This window comes from Rana temporaria, chromosome 9 (assembly GCF_905171775.1).
Source record: "Rana temporaria chromosome 9, aRanTem1.1, whole genome shotgun sequence".
Classification (NCBI taxonomy): domain Eukaryota; kingdom Metazoa; phylum Chordata; class Amphibia; order Anura; family Ranidae; genus Rana; species Rana temporaria.
The window spans coordinates 105,806,959-105,827,464 of record NC_053497.1 but is presented as its reverse complement, the minus strand read 5'-3'; the positions used below and the strand labels follow the sequence as shown (position 1 = coordinate 105,827,464).

At 42.7% G+C, this 20,506-nt stretch overlaps 1 protein-coding gene across 11 annotated transcripts in view; it reads left to right on the top strand.

Annotated features, from left to right (window-relative positions):
* The window catches only part of BRD3 (bromodomain containing 3), an 88,660-nt gene that overhangs the window by 46,627 nt on the left and 21,527 nt on the right, over positions 1-20,506 (top strand). For 7 of the 11 annotated variants that reach the window (XM_040324075.1, XM_040324073.1, XM_040324072.1 and 4 more), the window contains exons 9-11: positions 5,947-6,174; positions 9,626-9,918; positions 18,595-18,893. In XM_040324075.1, coding sequence (XP_040180009.1) covers positions 5,947-6,174; positions 9,626-9,918; positions 18,595-18,893 — 820 coding nt within the window. The remainder of the gene's footprint in view (positions 1-5,946; positions 6,175-9,625; positions 9,919-18,594; positions 18,894-20,506) is intronic. The other 4 variants (XM_040324079.1, XM_040324080.1, XM_040324081.1 and 1 more) reach the window with 2 other exon arrangements.

Below are 20,506 nucleotides of genomic sequence, written 5' to 3'. Positions count from 1 at the left end.
ACACTGCTGCATATTATACTGTATGTCTCAGCCTTTTACAGATACACTGCTGCATATTATACTGTATGTCTCAGCCTTTTACACATAGTAAGGTTAGCGAATATGACTACACCGTCTGCAAGCACAAGAATTGATGCCACCCTGATAAAGAGAGATCAATATTTTCTGTTTGAATTATTTATCTTTTTATTCCTTGTGTCTGTGATCCTGTTCTATTTGAATGTCTGTCTTTATTTGATCCATTTTACCCATAGCAGTTATTGACATGCTTTCCTTAACAAGCTAAGCTGTACGTTTCTCCATGCAGGGAATGAAGTTATAGGCTGCATGTGAATACATATGAATTTTATATTGCATATTGGCATCTTGCTGCGTGAAATTTCTGCACACTGTACAGTGTCAGGCTGAACAAGGCGGATGGAGCCAGGTAAACAGAGTTCAAAATGGTAAAAAATGGCATCCAGTGTTACGCAGCAGCTGGCGCTTCTCTAAGTCCCAGCAGTGGACTATTTCTTTGTGCACTCATGTCCAGTGAAGGGCTATGGACCCTGCATTGGTCTTGATGTTGGAAGCCCAGCGACTGCTGGGGCATAGAGGAAATTGGGCTGCAGGGACCAGTCTTACAGTGTGAAGGAGCCTGCGGAAGAGAAGAATCAGTAAAAATGAATCCTACAGTACAGCACTTGTAGTCATAGACCATGGGTTATGTGTCTACCTTCAGATGACTGGACGGTTGCAAAAGCTTTTCTGGGAATGCCTCCAGTGTGCCCTCATAAAACCCCATCCATTCCTTAGCACTTCAATATTTTGCTAGAGTCCCTAGGTAATGAACCTCCTTTCCTTTTTGGAGAATTTTCTAAACCATACATTTTTCTTCACCACTTTGACACTTCTATCAAGATTCAACTGCATATTGCCTCAGGGATTACCAGATATTTTTGGATCGGTTACTCATGATGTACATTTGGGAGAACTGTACCTGGTCAGTTCTGGCCTGTTTGCTTCAGGCACTGGACACTGTGTTTGGTGCTCACCTTGGAAAATGGTGCAACAAGTGTAGTTCGCTGCAGGATTCTATGTAGGACCAAGACTATGCTCAATTTCTTTGGCACCCAGACCCTGAAGTCCCTTAGGGCGGGGGTCAGCAACCTGTAGATTGTGGACAGGTGACTGGTAGATTGTGGTCAGAACATCAGAGTGCAATGCAGGAGGACTACTTGGAGCTGTCCTAGGGAACAAGAGCCACATAAGCCAATCTCCCTCTGTATTGCTGTCTCCTGTCCCATGCTGAGTGGCCCAATTTACTTGAATGGTCGCGATTGGCAGGTGGTAGCATGCACCAAAAGCAACAATTCCTGCTGCAGCGTGTGTACACCTTTTTGGCTGCTGCCTCAGCAGTTGAAGGGGGTAGGGACTGGGGGCGGTGAAACCGCAACTCAACGACAGGCTTTTATATGTGAATGAGTCTTAAAGCGGGGGTTCACCCTTAGAGGGCACTTTTCCCCCTTCGCTTCCTGCTCGTTATTACTAGGGGAATCGGCAATTTATTTTAAAATATGTGCAGTACTTACCCGTTTACGAGACGCATCCTCTCCGTCGCTTCCGGGTATGGGCTTCGGGAATGGGCGGTCCTTCTTGATTGACAGGTTTCCGAGAGGCTTCCGACGGTCGCATCCATCGCGTCACGATTTTCCGAAAGAAGCCGAACGTCGGTGCGCAGTATAGAGCCGCACCGACGTTCGGCTTCTTTCGGCTACGAGTGACGCGATGGATGCGACCGTCGGAAGCCTCTCGGAAGAATGTCAATCAAGAAGGAACGCCCGCTCCCGAAGACCCATACCCGGAAGCGACGGAAGAAGATACAGCTCGAAAACGGGTAAGTACTGCACCTATTTTAATATAAATAGCCGATTCCCCTAGACCGAACGAGCAGGAAGCTAAGGGGAGATTTTTTTTTTTTTTTTAAATGGGTGAACTCCCGCTTTAAGAGTGCAGCTGCCAAATGCAACTAAGAGCTCATTCAGAAGTGGAACAGGCAAAGCAGCTCCTATAAAAAGTGATCCGAGTGTGTTTGACAGGTGGCGAGGAGGTGATATGTTGCCTCCTCACCACTTGAACCCATGAATATCGTGCAATGCACGTGATTGCAACACGGTAGTAAGTAAATAAAGTTTTTATAATCGTTGTAAGGAGGCAACACTGTGCCTGGTTATCTTTGACTTCTCCATGTTGAGGTAGATCTCCACCTCTTTAAGGGGCCTACTCCTGCCTTAGGGAGTCTGCCCACCATGACTGGTCAAGGTCATATATAAAGCTCACTTCATTTAATTCTAGCTTCCTCTCAGGTCCACAACAGATGGCCTATCTGACCATGTCAGATTCACTGCAGTTATGTCTGATTTATTTGGAAAAGTTTCTGCCTTTCTAGAACTTTAAGTCTCCAGGGCCCAAAAGCACTCTTCTGCTCCTCCACCATCTAAATATTTTCAGGTGTGTGACCCTGAACCGCCTCATCTTTTTTTAGAAGATATTGCGAAAGGAGAGGTGGACCCAGAAGAGGAGCCTCTAGAGGAATTTTTACCTCCTTCATGCTATAAATTCCAATTTAAGACTTTGTCATATTGTTTCCACTTTGAGCTTACGTAACGATGTGGTGCATACTAGCCTTGGCATAGCAGCATTGGAATTTCCTTGGCCTAAACCACCTCTCATGAGAACAAAATGGAGGACAATGTCTGGACTTTTTCCATGCACACAAAAAATTAAATGTACTTTGCAAGAAGGTCGGCCAAATCAAGTTATTTAAAAATGTAGTTCTTCTAATATACTTTGCTAAGTTACAGTATATTCTATGGAAAAGGAATGTATGAAAAAATGTGTCCCCTGAGTGGATCCTGCCACTTCTATTCTCAACAAGCATCTCCTTATTCCTGTTCAGTTTGTTTCCTACTTTTAAAATTGTATCGATAGTTGTTAAGAATCCATAATGAAGATAACTTTTGCAGTCACTGGCCCTGGCTTTTAACCGACCATTTTAGTCATGTCCATTTGTCAAACTGTTGCCGGCTGGACTAGGCAGATGAATAGACAACACACTCCTGTGTTTGAGGATAATTTCAGCTCATGCCCTCTGCGCTGTTTGTGTTTTTGCTTTAGAAAATGTACTTCTCCAGGATGACACTACAATGCATATGTGCAGAATTTTGTGGTTAAAGGTTTGGTGGGCTTGTGCCTACACCACAACAAAACAGACTAAACTCACTACTACCATGGTTAATGACCCTTGCAAGTCATTCCATCTAGCCATCCTCTAAATTAAAAAAATAGGTCCATCCTTTTGTCAAAAGCTCTGGTCCCCAAAACCCTTCAAGTCTTCCCATATTAGATGTCCAGTAGCTCTGGGTACAATCTGTCGCTTCCAGGGGCTAAAAATAAAATAACACCCACGATGCCTCTCTTCACATTTTTGTCTCTTCCGTGCAACAGTACTTTTTACTCTGCTGTAGGAGACCAATACTTTCAATTTGTTGCTCAGTCATTGGCTGTCAGCTGTACTAAAGCCTGGATCTGCTAAGATCTCAGGGCATCCATGTCATGGGTACTTTGAAGACCTTGTGCTAAAAGATTTCTGAGCCACAGTCCTGTTTTCTTGAATTCAAAGGGCAGTCCATTTCCTTCAAACCTTTTCGATGGGTAATCAACTTCAAGAAGTCTTTGGGGTATTTGGTGCTGAGCTTGGATATAGCCCAGGCAAAACATTTTCCTTCTGGAAAAGTTTGTTCCCTGACTCTCAGGTCGACCAGGCATTTTATAACTTTCTGCTGCATGAAGGGTTCTAAGCTTCATTGTAGCATCTTTAGGTGAGGTCCCCTTTTTGCCCAGTTCCACTTGAGATGCTTGCAGATCCTCTCTGGGTCGGCCACTACTGCTGTCCAACCAGGAAAGAAATCTTCCCGGCATGGTGGATTTCCAACTTGGCCCTAGAATCTGGTAACTCTTCGCTGTCCTATCCCTGGAAGGTGTTAACAGTGGGTGCAAGCATAACAGGTTGGCTTTACAATTCCCTGACTGTCCAGGGAACCTGGTCCCCACAAGAGTTGATGCTCTCCATCAGCATTCTGGAATGGAGAGTCATAAGACTGACTCTCATATACTGGACACCTCTCCCTCAATGTTACGCAGTAGGGTTGCCTACATGAGCGTCAAGAGGGTACCAGAAGTTGTGCAGGCCTGAAGGAACCAAGCCTTATTATCTGGGTGAAGAACCACATTCCGAACTCTCTGCAGTTACACACTGGGCAAATTTGGCAAGACTTCCTGAGTTGCCAATGCCTAGATTCAGGAAGTCCCCTCCATCTGGAGATCTTCCTAACAATGCTGTCAGAAATGGGGTACACCACATATGATCATTTCTGATGTTCCTTATTGCCCCACATTGATTCAGGAGAAGCTCAAAATTGGACATATCGATGTCTGGTGGGTGAGCCTTGGCTGCTTCCAAACAGGGCAGACCACCTGTCACAAGGCTCACTTCTATTCTGCTGCTTAATCATTGGCTTTAATGGCGTGGCTGGTGAAACGCTTGTCCTAAAAGATATGGGCATTTCTCACTGTCATCCTTACCTGACTAAAGATGAGAAAAGCCACCTTCTTGTAGGATCTGCCATTGCACCTGAAAAGGCCTATTGCTGGTGCAAGACCAGGACTCTCCACTCTAAGGAATATTCTAGCATCTTGGCCTTCCTCCAGTCTGGCCGCGACCAGGATCTGGCTCTTGGTACTCAAAAGGGACAAGTTTCTTCCTTTATCTATTTTATTTCATCAACATTTGGTTTCAAATCCTATTGTCAAGACCTTTTGTACAGGGAGTTGCTCATGTCGGTCCCCCATTTTAACCTCCCATGTCTCCCTGGAATCTGGATCTGATAAAAAAAAATCAAAAACCTCCCCTTTGAACAGTTTTGAAATGTGACCAGAGCAGTTGTGGCCTACTTGGTTGCAACATTTTTCTTCACAAAAACAAAGTCCTTCTTTGCGCCCCCACTTAAGGTCCCAAGAAGAGACATCCTGCTTCCTCTTCTGCCATTGCTAGGAGATTTAGCAGCTCATTTCCAGAGCTTATGATCTAAAAAGAAGGGCTCCTTCCTTCCCTATCCATGCCAATTCCACCAGAGCTGTTAAAAGTTCTTGGGCTTGGGCTTTTCAGCATCAAGCATCAGTTTTGCATGTTTGCAAGGTCGCCACGTGATCTTTTGTTCATACCTTCTCAGGGTTTTACTGGATGGATGTCCAGGCTTCTGCTGATGCAAGCTTCGGCTGCAAGGTTCTTCAAGCTATCTTCTGAGTCTCGGGTCTGTTGATCTTTTGTTTTTTGTGTGAGCCTGTTTGTTATACTGCCCTTCCCTCGGTGTATTGCTTGGGTATGTCCCATCATCTAAGACTAGAAGTCTTCTACTGTAATATTCCAACCCAAACCATTTTTTTTAAACACCTGAAATTGGATGTAGTATTTTCTGACACTTTAGCAGTAAGGGTTATTACTATCATGTTGGTCACATAAGTCACCATGAACCTTTCTCCAGTAGGAAAGAGTTAAAAATTCCCGGGATGGTATATTTTTTCATATTTTCATTGGTCCAGCTTGGACCAGTGTAACTATGTATAATACTATACCTGGCTGATGCACCTGGAAGCTGGAAATTGCTGAAGCAGGCACCAATACTCCAGTGATCTCTACTTTCTTCAGGGTCCTGTGTGGCGTAGCCATTCTGATGCTGTGTGATAAATAGGAGGCTGGCTGCTTGGCATGGTCATCATTCAGAGAATGTTTTTTTGTATTTTCTAAATGGACAAGATGGAGAGCGTGACATCACTCTCCTATGCATGCGCTATGCAGTCTTTCTGGGATTTGTTGCTGCAATTTACGGTGTTTATTCTTTACCACAGGATGTTTTTGAGATGAGATTTGCAAAGATGCCAGATGAACCTGTGGAGGCCCCTGCCCCACCTCCCGCCCCTGCTCCAGTGGTCAGTAAAAGCATAGAAAGCAGTCACACTAGTGAGGAGAGCTCCTCTGAGACTGACAGCTCTGACTCTGAAGAAGAGCGAGCCACGCGGCTGGCCGAGCTCCAGGAGCAGGTGAGGACAACATACTCTGTGAAAACTCTTCTGCAGGTTTGTGGGTGAACCGCTTTTGTTTCATTCTTTGCTTTTCATCAACGCATTTAATCATTTATATTTTTTTTTGCCTTTTTAGTAAATGTAGAAATAATGAACTTGCATAAGCCATCTATCTGTTAAATGTAAAAAATTATTTTCAATCAGAGTTTGTATGGGCTCATAAGTTCCCTAAATTCAAACAACAATTCCAATGTTTATTGAAAACACATGGCGCTCTAGCTTTCCACAACTTTTGTTCTAGAGACAACACAGTTTGCCATTTGGTCAGAATATTAGACTGGTACAGGCATTTTCATTGAACAATGAAACCTCCCACCTTTCTCTTGGTGTTTACCATGGTCCACATCCCATATTCCACCATCTCTGAAGGCACACCTGCTTTTGGCCCCTGGATCAAGATCTGTGTCCAGGCTTTCATGCAGTGTGACCTCTCGCCTATACATAGAATTTTATACCCAGTCATTGGCAAGCTGGCGTTTAACCTAGGCTCACTTGATGGCCTATTCCATAGTTTTCTACCCAAACCAAGTTCGCCTCCTCCACTCAGAACACAGGCCTTTAATAGGGAATGTAATGAATCCAAAAGGTCCTTATTTTCTAAACCTTTGAAAGGTATTACAACTTGATCACTTTTTACTTTTCCTCCCACTACCCTCTTCCTTCTCACATTTGACTGCCTTCAAAAAGCTCTATTTAAACTGGCCAGCTTTGAACTTTTTTTGTCCCTTCTATACCAATTTTTTCATCAACAAAAAAGACACAATCCCCCCTGCAATAGTGCTATCAATCCGCCCTGTGAGGAGGGAGAGCTCAAAGAGCCAAGGCTCGCATTCACAACACTGGATCGAGATCGGCTCAGGTAAGTATAAGGGGGTGGGGTTGATCCTCTGACGCACATTTATTTTTATTTTTTTAATACATAAAAACCTTTAGACTAAGTACCACTTTAACATTCTTTAACCACTTAAGACCTGGACCTTTAGGCAGCTAAAGGACCCCACCAGTTTTTGCGATTCGGCACTGCGTCGCTTTAAATGACAATTGCGCGGTCGTGCGACGTGGCTCCCAAACAAAATTGGCGTCCTTTTTTTCCCACAAATAGAGCTTTCTTTTGGTGGTATTTGATCACCTCTGCGGTTTTTATTTTTTGCGCTATAAACAAAAATAGAGTTACAATTTTGAAAAAAATTCTATATTTTTTGCTATAATAAATATCCCCCAAAAATATATTAAAAAAAATGTTTTCCAGAGTTTAGGCCGATACGTATTCTTCTACCTATTTTTGGTAAAAAAAATCGCAATAAGCGTTTATCGGTTGGTTTGCGCACAATTTATAGCTTTTACAAAATAGGGGATAGTTTTATTGCATTTTTATTATTTTTTTTTTTTTACTACTAATGGCGGCGATCAGCGATTTTTTTTTTTTGTGACTGCGACATTATGGCGGACACTTCGGACAATTTTGACACATTGTCATTTTCACAGCAAAAAATGCATTTAAAATGCATTGTTTACTGTGAAAATGACAATTGCAATTTGGAAGTTAACCACAAGGGGGCACTGAAGGGGTTATGTATGACCTCATCTGTGTTTCTAACTGTAGGGGGTGTGGCTGTAGGGGTGACGTCATTGATTGTGGTTCCTTATATAAGGGAACACACGATCGATGACGGCGCCACAGTGAAGAACTGGGAAGCTGTATTTACACACAGCTCTCCCCGTTCTTCAGCTCCGGGGACCGATCCCAGGACTCTAGCGGCGATCGGGTCCCGCGGTCACGGAGCTTCGGACCGGGTTGTGGGAACGCGCCACAGGCGTGCACCCACGGCTGGGCACTTAAAGAGGACGTACCTGTACGTGCTTGTGCCCAGCCATGCCATTCTGCCAACGTATATGTGCAGGAGGCGGTCCTTAAGTGGTTAATGTACCTTCAGACGTGGTACATTTTTCTGTGTCCTAAACAGTCAATTAAAGGAGTGCATTTTTACTGAAAATATAGGTTTGACAAACACAGATGGTCAAATATTAAGACATAAGTTCCAACTACCATAATTTAACCCCCCCCCCCTTTTTTTTTTTTTTTTTTGTGAAAGCATAACATAAAAAAAAAAAAAAGATCTCTTGTTTGTTTCCTTTTGGTCTGCTAAATATGACATTGAAAGTTTGATTTGTTATATCTGTTTGGTATGTGCAACAACATTACCTATTGATTTTTCCAGAAAAGCTGGTAACTTCTTTGCTCTCTGCCTGTGCACAAGGAGTTATGGAGATGAGCAGGGGAGAGTAGCAAATAGGGAAGTGTTTGTGCACTTTTTAATCCATCAGAAATGGAAGTATCACTAAAGGCAAAACTTTTTTTTTTTTTTTTTTTTTAGTTTTGGATGGAGTGGCGCAGGATTTGAACACTTATCCGTTTTTATAGCTGTCTCAACCTCTCAATTTGTCCTGTTTACCATTACCGTTGATAGTAAAAAAAAAATCCCAAATTTTGAGTTGTCCTTTAATGGAGGGGATATCTTCCAATGCGGACACTAGTTCTGGGGGTCCCCAAGGAATTCCCTAAATTTTCAAGGATTTCCTGTTTGGCTGTGGGACAGGAAGTAAATAAAAATCTCTGAAATGGGACACAGATCGGGGACCGAAAGAAAAATCTGTCAGGGGTTATAATTCTCTTTTACTCCCTCCAAAATAAAATAAAAGTTTTGGCTTTAGATTTACTTTAAGCATGGCTGACGTGCTTAGGCTTTACATGATATCAAAAAGAAATGTAGGAGCACATTATATTTCTTGCACATCAGCTTTTTTGTACTTGCATCATGTTTAAATGGATAAAACATGGGAAAATGTGCAAGTAAAGTATTTATTTAATTTTGCTTTGACAAATATAAAAAAAATGTGGGTTTTACACCATCTTCAGATGAGAAAACATATTTTAGCGCATGTGTTAAAATTGGTCAGAAAGTGAAAAAGTTACATATTGTATATCCTTCCTGTCCTGTCAGAAGGGTATTGAATATTACAATTCTGGTTTGTTTTACATGTGCACTTGTAAATTACTGTGTTTTTTTTTTCCCCTGTGCAAATTTTCATGATCTCCCTTGGTCTTTAGTTTTAAAGTGTGTTTTTTTTTTTTATGTTTTTATTTAATTTTTTGCGTTTATACTAAACATGTTATACTTACCTGCTCTGTGCATTGGTTTTGCACAATACAGCCTTATCCTGCACACAGCTCTCAGGCACAGTGCTGGATCAAGATGGGGCTCAGGGTAGGTATAAGGGGGTCTGGGGGGAATCCTAATTACAGAATTTTTTTTTTTTTTTTTTTACCTTAATGCAGAGAATGCATTAAGGTAAAAAAAAAAATCAAGCCTTTAGAACCACTTTAATTTTGTAATTCATGAGCATTTAAATCATGCTATGCAGTAATGATCATCTTCTTTCCCAGCTGAAGGCTGTACATGAGCAACTGGCTGCATTGTCACAGGCACCGGTCAACAAACCAAAGAAAAAGAAAGAAAAGAAAGAGAAAGAGAGAGAGAAAGAGAAGAAGAAAAAGGATAAAGACAAAGAAAAGGAAAAAGAGAAAGAGAAGCACAAGGTGAAGACGGAGGAAGAGAAGAAAATTAAACCAGCCCAGCCGGTCAAGCCTGTTCCACCTAAGAAAGCGCCCACAAAGAAAGCGAACAGCACGACGACCACCACCACTGCATCTACTACAGTGGCCCCTGCTCCCAATAGGTAAGAATAATGGCACTTGCTCCAAAATGCTTTGCTGCATTCCACTTGCCAACTTGTATCAGCCCAGGAATTTCCTTTTTGCAGCAGTATGTTGGGTATTGTAAATCATAGCTTTTCCAAGTTTAATAGCAGCTCATGCATGCATACATACATGTATGTATGTGTGTGTGTGATGTCCTGCATTCCTTTTTACAATGATCCCATGGATGCAAACTGACCACACCAGCATGGATCTACTTTCAGCTTTGTGTGATCAAGTTCACAAAGGACTGCAGGAGAACTGCCAGGATCACCAGGTGTTTAGCAATAGAAGAATTATTTTTTTTATTTTTTGGTGATACACAAACACAATCTGATCCCCCGGATCAACCTTTTTAAATGTTTTGGTTTTCCCTTAAATCTTAATAGCCAGATTTATTTTGTGTATCCAGGCCGTTGAAGCAATCTTTTTGTTGTTAGGCTTCCTATGGAAGACAATTACACCTTTTTAAGAGTGCTTGCTGTATAATGTAGTTGTTAAACGACTTTTCCTGCAAAGAGCGTCTGGACTTGAGAAGTAAGCAACACAAAATGCTTTGAGGTGAGGAGTCTGAGGCAGTTCCTACAATTAGCCCAGCTGTTAAAGCCAAACTCCAGGGAAAGTAAATATCTTGCCTTACAGTGGGGCTGCCCCTGTACTGCAAGGGTTAAGTGCTTGTCGATTGCAGCTAAGGGGACCAGGAAAAGTGGTTTTACTTATCTTCTCTACTCTTGCAGACTCATTCGCGCTGCAAGACTGGTCCCCACAGCCTCTCTTTCCTTTATATTCCAGCAGTCAAATGTCCCCCCCCCCCCTTTTTTTTTTTTTTTTATGAAAAATAAAAGCTTGCTTTAGGGCTAAAAATAGCACATGAAAAAAGCCTAATCTGCAAACCCAGTGTGAAGGCCAGAGTGCTTTCACACTGGGGCGCTCCACTGGCAGGACATCAAAACAAAGTCCTGCAAGCAGCTTCTCTGAGGCGTTTTAAGAGCGGTGTATACAACGCTCCTAAAGCTCCCCTGCCCATTAAAATCAATGGGCAGCGCCGCAGAAGCGCCTGCAAAGTGCAGCAGCGGTTTGCGGGCACTTTTAACCCTTAATCCGGCCGCTAGTGTGGGTTAAAAGCGCTGCTAAAACTAGAACTTTACCGCCAACGCCCGAGTGCTGGCAGTGTAAAAGTGCTTCTAGTATCACTTTTAAAGCAATCTACCCCAACGCTGGGCTCATTCCCCTGTGCTCCCAAAGCTATATCATGCTATCTTTTTTCTGAATATTTCAGGCTGATCATGTGACACACAAGGTCCTCTTCTTCTAATATTCCTTCAGTGCTTACGTTTGTTTTTGTATCTTTAAAAAAAAAATAATGCAGAAACTTGACAGCTTTCAAAGATAGGGTTTGGTTAGGTGACTACTGGGCTCTTCTTGATTACCATTATAATGCTAGCTCATTCAACGGTGCAGCGGCAGAACAATGTTTTTTTCTAAAAAAAACAAAAAGCAAAAAAAAACATAAATTTATATAGGTGGACATATATTTTTTTTTTTTATGTTTATAATAGCAGTAACTGACTTTTATGGCTGTATTTAATTATCTTAATAGCAAATACTACCTGCATTCTAGCCTAGTGAAATGGGCTGTTCGATCTGAAAATCTGTTTCCTGTCCTTCCAATCGTGTTCTTACAAATACCACGCTTCCCACATTTTCCAGCTTAGCAGGGTAAGATGCCTGGAAAATATCCTTGTCTCTTTCCTAGCTACGCAACCCAACATTTCTCAGTGATTGCCTTCCTGGACTTCTATATCTGGTCCAGTTTGTAATCATCTGGGTAACTTATTCCAAGAACAATGACATTTACCATGTAGCAACTGAGAGCAGGAATCACTTTTTTTTTCTTAGTGCAGTAAACCGACACTGGTTATCATGTACCATTTGCATATCCTCCTGTCCCCTTTGCACATCTCTTTTGCCTTTTTATATTAGTTCATTGAGCTGAAAGTAGCTAAGTGTGATCTGTATATGATACTGTAGCACCTGCTGCTGAAGGTAATTGGAATGGCTCATCTTTACATCACACCACTAGTATACAGCACATATTAGCAATCCTAAACCTGCCCTTGGTCTTGGTTCACCTTAGTACTGCTGCAGCATGATGCATTTTTCAGTGCCTTAGTGTAGTGCTACTCATCTTCCAGGACAGCCCATGAGATCTAGGCAACTCCTCCAACAGGAACAGGAAACGCTTCACCAAATACACTTTAGAAGGAATTCCCTTTGCGGAAACTGGTCAGTTTATTATTTTAATTTTTTTCTCCTCGTGGAGGAGATGCATCATCTGGAACCTGGGTGAGGGAAGCCTCTGTCTCTCTGGCTTTCCTTTTTTTCCCCCCACCTTTACCTTCTTGGCTCCCCTGGGAGCAGCTGGTAGGGTTCCTCCAAGACCACTCCTCAGTATGGGAAGGAGGTAGCGTGGTTCACTGCCTCATTCTGTGCCTAATGAAGGCCCTGTCCGGAAGTGGCATACCCCCTTGACAGGAACCGGCACAGGCTACGTGGGCTCCCAGTCTGGGTGACTGGGTGCGTACACTGTCTGCACTGTAGTGCACTTTTTAGAAGGGACTCGTGCAGTAGCTACATTGGGTTTGAGGTCTGTCTGTGTTCCTGTGTGACCGTAAGGCTGCCAAGCGCCGGAGGCTCTGTTTCCTAGCCAAATTTTGGGTGAAGGGCTAGGGCTGGCTGTTGCCTTTTTAATAGCGTTTCCTTAAAGCATGGGCTGTCGGGACGCTACAGGAGGAGGACGACGTAGAACTGCATTTCGGATTCTTCAATGCACACTACAGCTCAGGCAGATGCAAGGACCCTTGGCACCAGCAGGACGCAGGTAAGCTGGAGGTTGCTGTACTTGCTTTCACCTGTGTTTTCTCCTTGGTTTTTGCCTAGTCTGTAATCTGTCACCTGGGGCCCCTGGGTGCAGAGGTGGCTCTCTAATTAGGCAATTTAGGCGGTCGCCTAATGCCTCGCACTCACAGGGGCCTCACGGCTGCCTAATTTTGCCTGTGATCAATACTGATGTCGGCGTCATCGGATCTCTCTATTACCCCTCTCTCTTTCTCACCTCCCCCTCTCTATCCCCTCTTGCATTGGCTGAATATGTCTGATGGGTGAGGAGGGTGCCCTGGAAGTGGTGCTGATCACCTGTGTGCTAGATCCATGCATTTTCTGCAGCCATTTTTCTTGCTTGAATTATTTTTACCATTATGGGTGTGAGTGGGGCCTCATGTCGTCTAAGTTTTGCCTAAGGCCTCACAAAGCCTAGAGCCGCCTCTGCCTGGGTGTTGGGCATAATGTGACAGGACACTGTTGGGCGCTCCCTATCTACCACAGTGCAGGCGGCTTCGGAAGCAGCTCGGCATGAGAGCGTGCCACCCCTCTGTCCCCAGGCTGATTGAACATGGGGCAGATGCCAACTCCCCAGCTTGAAGTGCGTCTAATAGTTGGTTGGGGGCTCCTGATTGCTTTCTGCATTTCATTTAGGATATGGCTCCTTAGAGAGGGGGAGGAATCGGCCAGTGATTGTAGCATCCTCCTCTTCAGTAAAAAGGAGTTGGCTTCCACCTTACACTCTTTGGGTCTTATGAGACCCCTGCCCAACCTGACCAGTGCCAAAATTCCCCACTCCTGTGCCGTTGGCGTTCCTTCAGAAGGTGGGTCTTTTTGGGTGTTTTACTAGCCCCACTACTCCTTCTCCGCTGGATTAATGTAGTACAGGCGTCACTAAATGGTGGATTGCAATCCGGTTCTGGACCCAGTAACCGTCCTATGCGGACCACAGCCTTGCCAAATAATTGTGTGTCCTCTTTCCCAATTCACATAAGTGTGAACCCAGATTCAACATCTCAGCTGTTGATGGAGGCTTGTTACCTGGTATACTAAGCCTTCGCACACTCCGGATTTCACTATATAAGCCTCAGTGGTTGTGGGGCTTATCTTTGCTATACTCTTTTGTGATAGAGGTCTGTCTCAGGGTACATTTTAAAGCTTTCGCACAAGTCTGTCTTTTGGGGCTGAGTTTTTATGTTGTACTTTGCATCTTAGGCCTGATGTGTAGTAACCATTTTGTGCTGCTGGTTTTATATGTGGAGTCATATTATGTTTGCATGGGACTCCTACGCTTACACTTTTGCCAGGACCTTGCGTTCAGGTACAGGGTTTATTTATACATCCTGCAAATGAATTTAACCTCTGCTTACTGCCACCTGTAGCCTCCTAGAGGTACTCCAAAGGGTGGATGTTTCTCAGGATAATCTGTTATAGCCAAGGCCTCTCATTCTTTTTTTCCTTGGCCTCCAAGTAGGATGATCCAACTTCCTTGTCCAGTTTTGGATGAGGCCTCCAGATTCATGGCCCTTACACCTAGGATTATTACAGTTTGGTGGTTGTATTTACAGTCTACACCACTTATTTTGTAGTGGATGTTTTCCTTTACTTTGAGAGGGTCCCTTATATACTGTTATGCATTTGTCATGGACCTTATGTTTTCTTTATAAATAACAATTCTAAATAATTTACTGCACAGTCCTCTTGATGAACTTCAGGTGTGGCAATGTAGGAGAAGAGCCTTCTGCCAGTGTGGCAGCAGAAGGTCTCCTACGTGGCATTTAAGCGTCGGCAGAAGATGTTTAACTCTTTACATTTTTACATGGCTTAGGTTTTGCCTTTACACATATTGTAGTGGGGTTATCCTTTTACCACAATATTAACCTCTCTCTGGACGCATCTAGGTTTTGATATTTACATGGGTTGGACATTGCATAAATGTATTTAACCTATTTCTCAGTATTGACCTCTTTCATGACTTTGTCTTCTACAGCTTGGTAACCTTGGTTTTGCAGAGTTGTGCAGCCAATTCAGTGTTTTAACACTGGGACCTTCAGGACATGTGTGGTTCCTGTGCTTTTTTGTTATCTACCCTAGACCACAGTTTTAGACCTCTGCATGACTTCCTTTTAGTGAATGTGTGATCTATTTAGAACATATAGAGAATGTCCTGGGCTTGCTCTGCAGCACTAGTGCAGTGGTATAACCATTAACACTACATTTTTTTACATGTGCTTTATTTATGTGTGCTGGTGGTATCTATCTTGTATTAGTGTTTCCCTCCTAATGGCTTCCTTTGTACATGGGTAGAAATGCGGTTTCTCCAGTTTTTTAAGGCCTTTTATGGAATGCCTTGTGTTTGCATTGCTTCACTTTGTGTGGAGTGTTGCAACCCGAAGTCCATTTTGCATGTCATGCATTGTTTTTATGCATCTTGCTTGCTGTTTATCCTGTATCCCAATGTTTTATACCTCTTCCATGGCTTCATTTGTAGATGGCGTGACTGTTTATATTGCTGCATTTATGTAGTGTCTGTCCTTGCGCTACAACAGATTCATATTTTACACATTGCAGGTCATCTACTTACATGGTAACCCTTGTGCATGCCTTGGACATGTTGCAATTCTATATTTTTGTGTCATTACAGACTAAATTACAGGTTTTTGTCTAACTGCTAGTTGAATATGCTTCTACTATTTTTGTTTATGGTTGTCAGTTACCTTGTTAACGTTATGTGCCACAATGTTCACCCCACAGAGAAAGGGTGCATTTGGAGGCTGGTTCTAGTGCATCTTTGGCATCCCGTAACATTCCTGAAGTATTGTTATCTTGGCATTTTAGGCCAACACCCTACTGCTTAGTCGTTTCAGGTGGCAGTAGGGGCACAGTACCTTGGGGTATCAGCATTGTCGTAATAGCAGATCCATATGTGCTTATATTCTATATAGAGTGGTGTTTTTATATCTCCACCATAGTTCACACCTAGTCATTCCATGTTGGGGCTAATCTTTTTCCACTTTGCTGTCAAGTCTTTACCTATAGTGTGCTTTAATTGACCTGTGTCTTTGGCCACACAGGCTTTAGACCCATTCATCTGTTCTTGACCAGGGCCTCACTAGAGCTGGTTCTTTTATTGCAGATATTGATTTTTTGCAATCGGTCCTGTGTAACCTTTAGTTCTTGTTTCCTGATATGGCTTAGTTTTTTTTGCAGCTAGGTCCCATACCCAGGGCCGGACTTACCATTGGCCTTGACTGGGCTCAAGCCCAGGGGCCCCACCCAATAGGGGGCCCCCTTTTAAAAAAAAAAAAAAAAAAAAAAAATATTTTTTTTTTTTTTTTTTTTTTAGGGGTCCGGAGGTCCCCAGGGGCCCGGAGGCCCCCAGGGCCCCGGACGGCAACCCCCCTTTTTTTTATTTTTTTTTTGTAAAAAAATGTTTTTTTTTATATATTTTTTATTTTTATATATATAATATTATATATATATATATATTTTATTATTATTATTAAAGGGCCCAGGGGTCTCCAGGGCCCCGGATGGCAACCCCCCTTTTTTTTATTTATTTTTTGTAAAAAAATGTTTTTTTTATATATTTTTTATTTTTATATATATATAATATATATATATATGTATATATATATATGTATATATATATATATATATATATATATATATATATATATATATATATATATATATATATATATATTTTATTATTATTATTAAAGGGCCCAAGGGTCTCCAGGGCCCCCGGATGGCAACCCACCTTTTTTATTTTTTTATAAAAAAAATTACATTTTTTTTATATATATATATATATATATATATATTTTTATTAAAGGGCTCAGAGGTCCCCAGGGCCCCATGTGGCAACCCCCCCTTTTTTATAAATGTTTTTTTTTTTATTTTTGTTTATTTTTTTATTTTTTATTAAAAGGCCCAGAGGTTCCCAGGGGCCCAGAGGTCCCCAGGGCCCCCGGGTTTGGCAACCTCCCTTTTTTTATGTATTTTTTATAAATGTTTTTTTTATTATTATTAAAGGGCCCAGAGGTTTATTTTTTATTTTTATTAAAAGGCCCAGAGGTCCCCAGGGCCCCGGATGGCTACATATATTTATATATATTTGTTTTCTTCTTTATTTCTTCTTTTTTTTGTAAAAGCCCCCCCGCTTCTCAATTTGCGGCAGCCCCCACGCTTCTCAATTTCAGGCGGCAGCACCCCCACCCCCCCTAGGTTCTCTGCTTCAGGGGGCCCATGCCTTAAGCTGTGCAAGGGGCCCCAAAATTCCTGATGGCGGCCCTGCGCATACCTCCCAACACGCACGGATTCTGTGGGACTTTCCCGCACAGACAGCTTCTTCCTGCAGTCCCGCAAAAGGGTTAATTTTCCCGCACTGCAAGAGGAGGCAGCACGGAAGCAGGAGGAACCGGAGTGGTGTGTGGAGGACTGTGGCTGCTGAAGGGAAGATAGCCGAGAGCCGGGCTAATGACAGTCTGTGGCCCCGGCTGTTGGCACAGGTGAGAGGCACCCCCCCCTCAACAACTGCAAAATCCCCCCCCCGCTCAACAACTTTAATGCGCTCCCCCCCGCTCAACAACTTCAATTCGCCCCCCGCTCAACAACTTCGATCCCCCCCAATTGTCGGCTCCAGGGGGCCCCTTCAACACTCAAGCCCAGGGGCCCCCACCACCCTAAGTCCTGCCCTGCCCATACCTCTTGGTTTTTCTCTCTATTTAGAATGTAAGATAACTGGGTCTACCATATCTGATATTTATGGTAATTCTGAGGGTGGTCGAGGTCTTTGGGCTTTTATTGACCATTCCTAATCGTGTAAATTTTTGCTAATCATCTCATGGGCTGTCCTGGAAGACGACTTGAGAAAGCTGGAGTTAGACTTCCCAGGAACTCTATTTCCAGGAGTCTTCCAGGACAGCTGGATTCCTGCCCTTCTCGTATTCTGTTGTTTTTTCTGTTTGTATATGTTTTGTCCTTCGGTTCTTGTTTAAAACTGACCAGTTCTGCAGAGGGATTTCTTTCAAAGTGTATTTGGTGATACGTTTCCTGTTCTTGTTAGAGTAGTTGCCTATACTTCATGGGCTGTCCTGGAAGATTCCTGTAAATGGTTAACGGTAAGTCTAACTCCGTTTTTTTGACATCTTGTCATGCTTCATGTGATTTTTGTGGGAGGAGACTGGATTTTATAAACCAAACTCTGACTAAAGCTAATACATGCATTTTACACATGGTTTTGATGTATTTTTTTTTTTGTTGCACTGCACCAAAGTAGCACCCTTAAGAAAAAATGCGATGCAGCTGTGCTGCATTGATGTTAATGTGCTCCAAAGAGAATAATGTGATTTGCATTATTGTGCAGCGCAGCAGCAGCTGCATGAAAAACAGTGTGAACGGGGGCTAAACCTGTTATATGGTGCTTTCTAGACAGGGATGAGTAACTTGGACTGTTCTAACTTAAAATTAGCATCTTGAAGTCAGCTGAAAAAAAAATTCAGTGCTCATGCATATTCAGATTATATTGAGTTAGCTGCCTGGAAGAGGTAACATTTTACCACCATGAAGAAGCTTTACCAGGGGTAGTTCAGTACATAGAATTTACCAGCAGAGCTGTGATGACTGATTCAGTAGAAAGTTTAAAACGTTTTGTCAAAAGTTTTTTGCTTATAGTGTTTGCTCAATCATTCATGAGACTTTCCATCTTTATACACAGGATAAACTTTTATGTGTTATTTTTTTAATTTGTGCTTCCAAATGTCTCTCCCCAGCAAGCAACCGAAGAAAGGAGGAAAGCAGCCTCCGTCCGCCAACTACGACTCAGACGAGGAGGAAGAGGGTCTACCCATGACCTACGACGAAAAGAGACAACTCAGTTTAGACATCAATCGGCTCCCGGGTGAAAAGTTGGGACGAGTCGTCCATATCATACAGTCCCGGGAACCATCCCTAAGAGACTCCAATCCTGACGAGATAGAAATCGACTTTGAGACTCTGAAACCCACCACACTGAGAGAGCTCGAGAGATACGTCAAATCTTGTTTACAAAAAAAACAGCGAAAACCTTTCTGTGAGTAATCTCTGCATACAAGGCACAGACATGGGAAGTTATTAGTCTTGCATGTAAAGAACCTTATATCTTTCAGTACCAGGCTTCTAAATTGTAACGCACTAGCAACATGTCTTGTGTCTGGGACCTAAAAGAACATCTGGAACCTAGACTATCGACTTATACCATACTTCATCGTTGCTCTATAATTCAAAATAGATTTTTAAAATAAGCAGGATTACCCTTACTTTTACTGGAAATAAAAGTTGGCTCCAGGCAGAAATAAATACACACTTAGCTTAATTTGTATTTCTTAAACATTTTTAATTTGTTTACGTTTGAGGGACACAGTAATTCAAAGACTGTTGGGTTATTCTGCCAACTCCCGGAGAATTTGGACACTGGCAAACAAAAACAGTGCCAGCTAGAATAACCCCTCCTCCTAGCTTGAAGGATGAATGTAAAGTCTTCCATTTTGCTAGCTACTGTTTCCCTTTTGATAAAAAAAAAAGTTAACTTTTTCTCTACAAGCTGCTTGAGCTAGTCTCAACTGTAGCTTTGGAGGGCATACCTGGAACATATGGCTTGACTGGAATTTGACCTTCGGACACTTGGCTTTGCAGACCTGTGTATACTGTATTTGATGGTAACATAGCGCATCCTAGGACCAGAACTGTGGCATAGCCTCTCAAAAATCCATTTTGTGAGTAGGTTGTGTGGGTCAAGCACTTTGAGCTACCTTGGTAAAAGGACCAATTTGGCACCTGCCATACTCTGAGCTTTCCTTGGCTCCTTGTGAGTAGGTTGTGCAGGGCAAGCTCCTTAGGCTATCATGTTTAAAAGGTCCATTTGGCACCAAAATTGATTCGGTTTTCTATCTTATGGAAAAGGTTAACACTGAGGGACTGAACAGAACTGATGTCATCTGCTAGTTGGAGTGTCCCATTTTTTTTTTTGTTTTTGTTTCCTATCTGTCAGGTTTGAGGAAGCACCTTCCCACTGTTGCTCCTGATCATAATGTGGACTATGCTTTATTCGTCTTTGCTGCCCATCTTACAGGGACTTTCTCACCTTTGGCCATCGTAACCTCTCCTGCTACCAGCAGCTGGTTCGTAAGTGTACTTTGTACCACGAGCTACGTAGTTCCCATTTTGCAGTTGACATGTCGAATCCCAGAAACAAGAGGAGCAGTCATATTATACCCAGTCCCTCAGGTTCTCAATCCATTTAATTCTGGCACTGCTTAAAGTGCACCCACTGAAGGGTCTGACCGGATAGCCTGAAAATGTGCTTTCTACTTTAGTCCCTTTCATACTTTGAGCCTTCTTTTGCTCCTTCGGGTGTGGCCCCACCTTGGTTTAATTTTATTTACCTTTGGTTTTTATTTAATTGCAGTCATGCAGGATTTTTAAGACATATTGTAGCTTAGGTCTCTGACTGCAAAGGCTATAAGTGCACTTCCACGCTTTCTCCAACAGAATCATTTTTTGATCTCCTTTGCTTTAATGGACTCTCTGCCTTCCAGCCTTCCTATATGGGGACTGAGAGACTCCTGACAAGCTGCTCACACCTCCCAAATGTTTGACGGCCCTGTATACCCTTTCCTTACTCTATTCAACACTAAAATGAAAAGT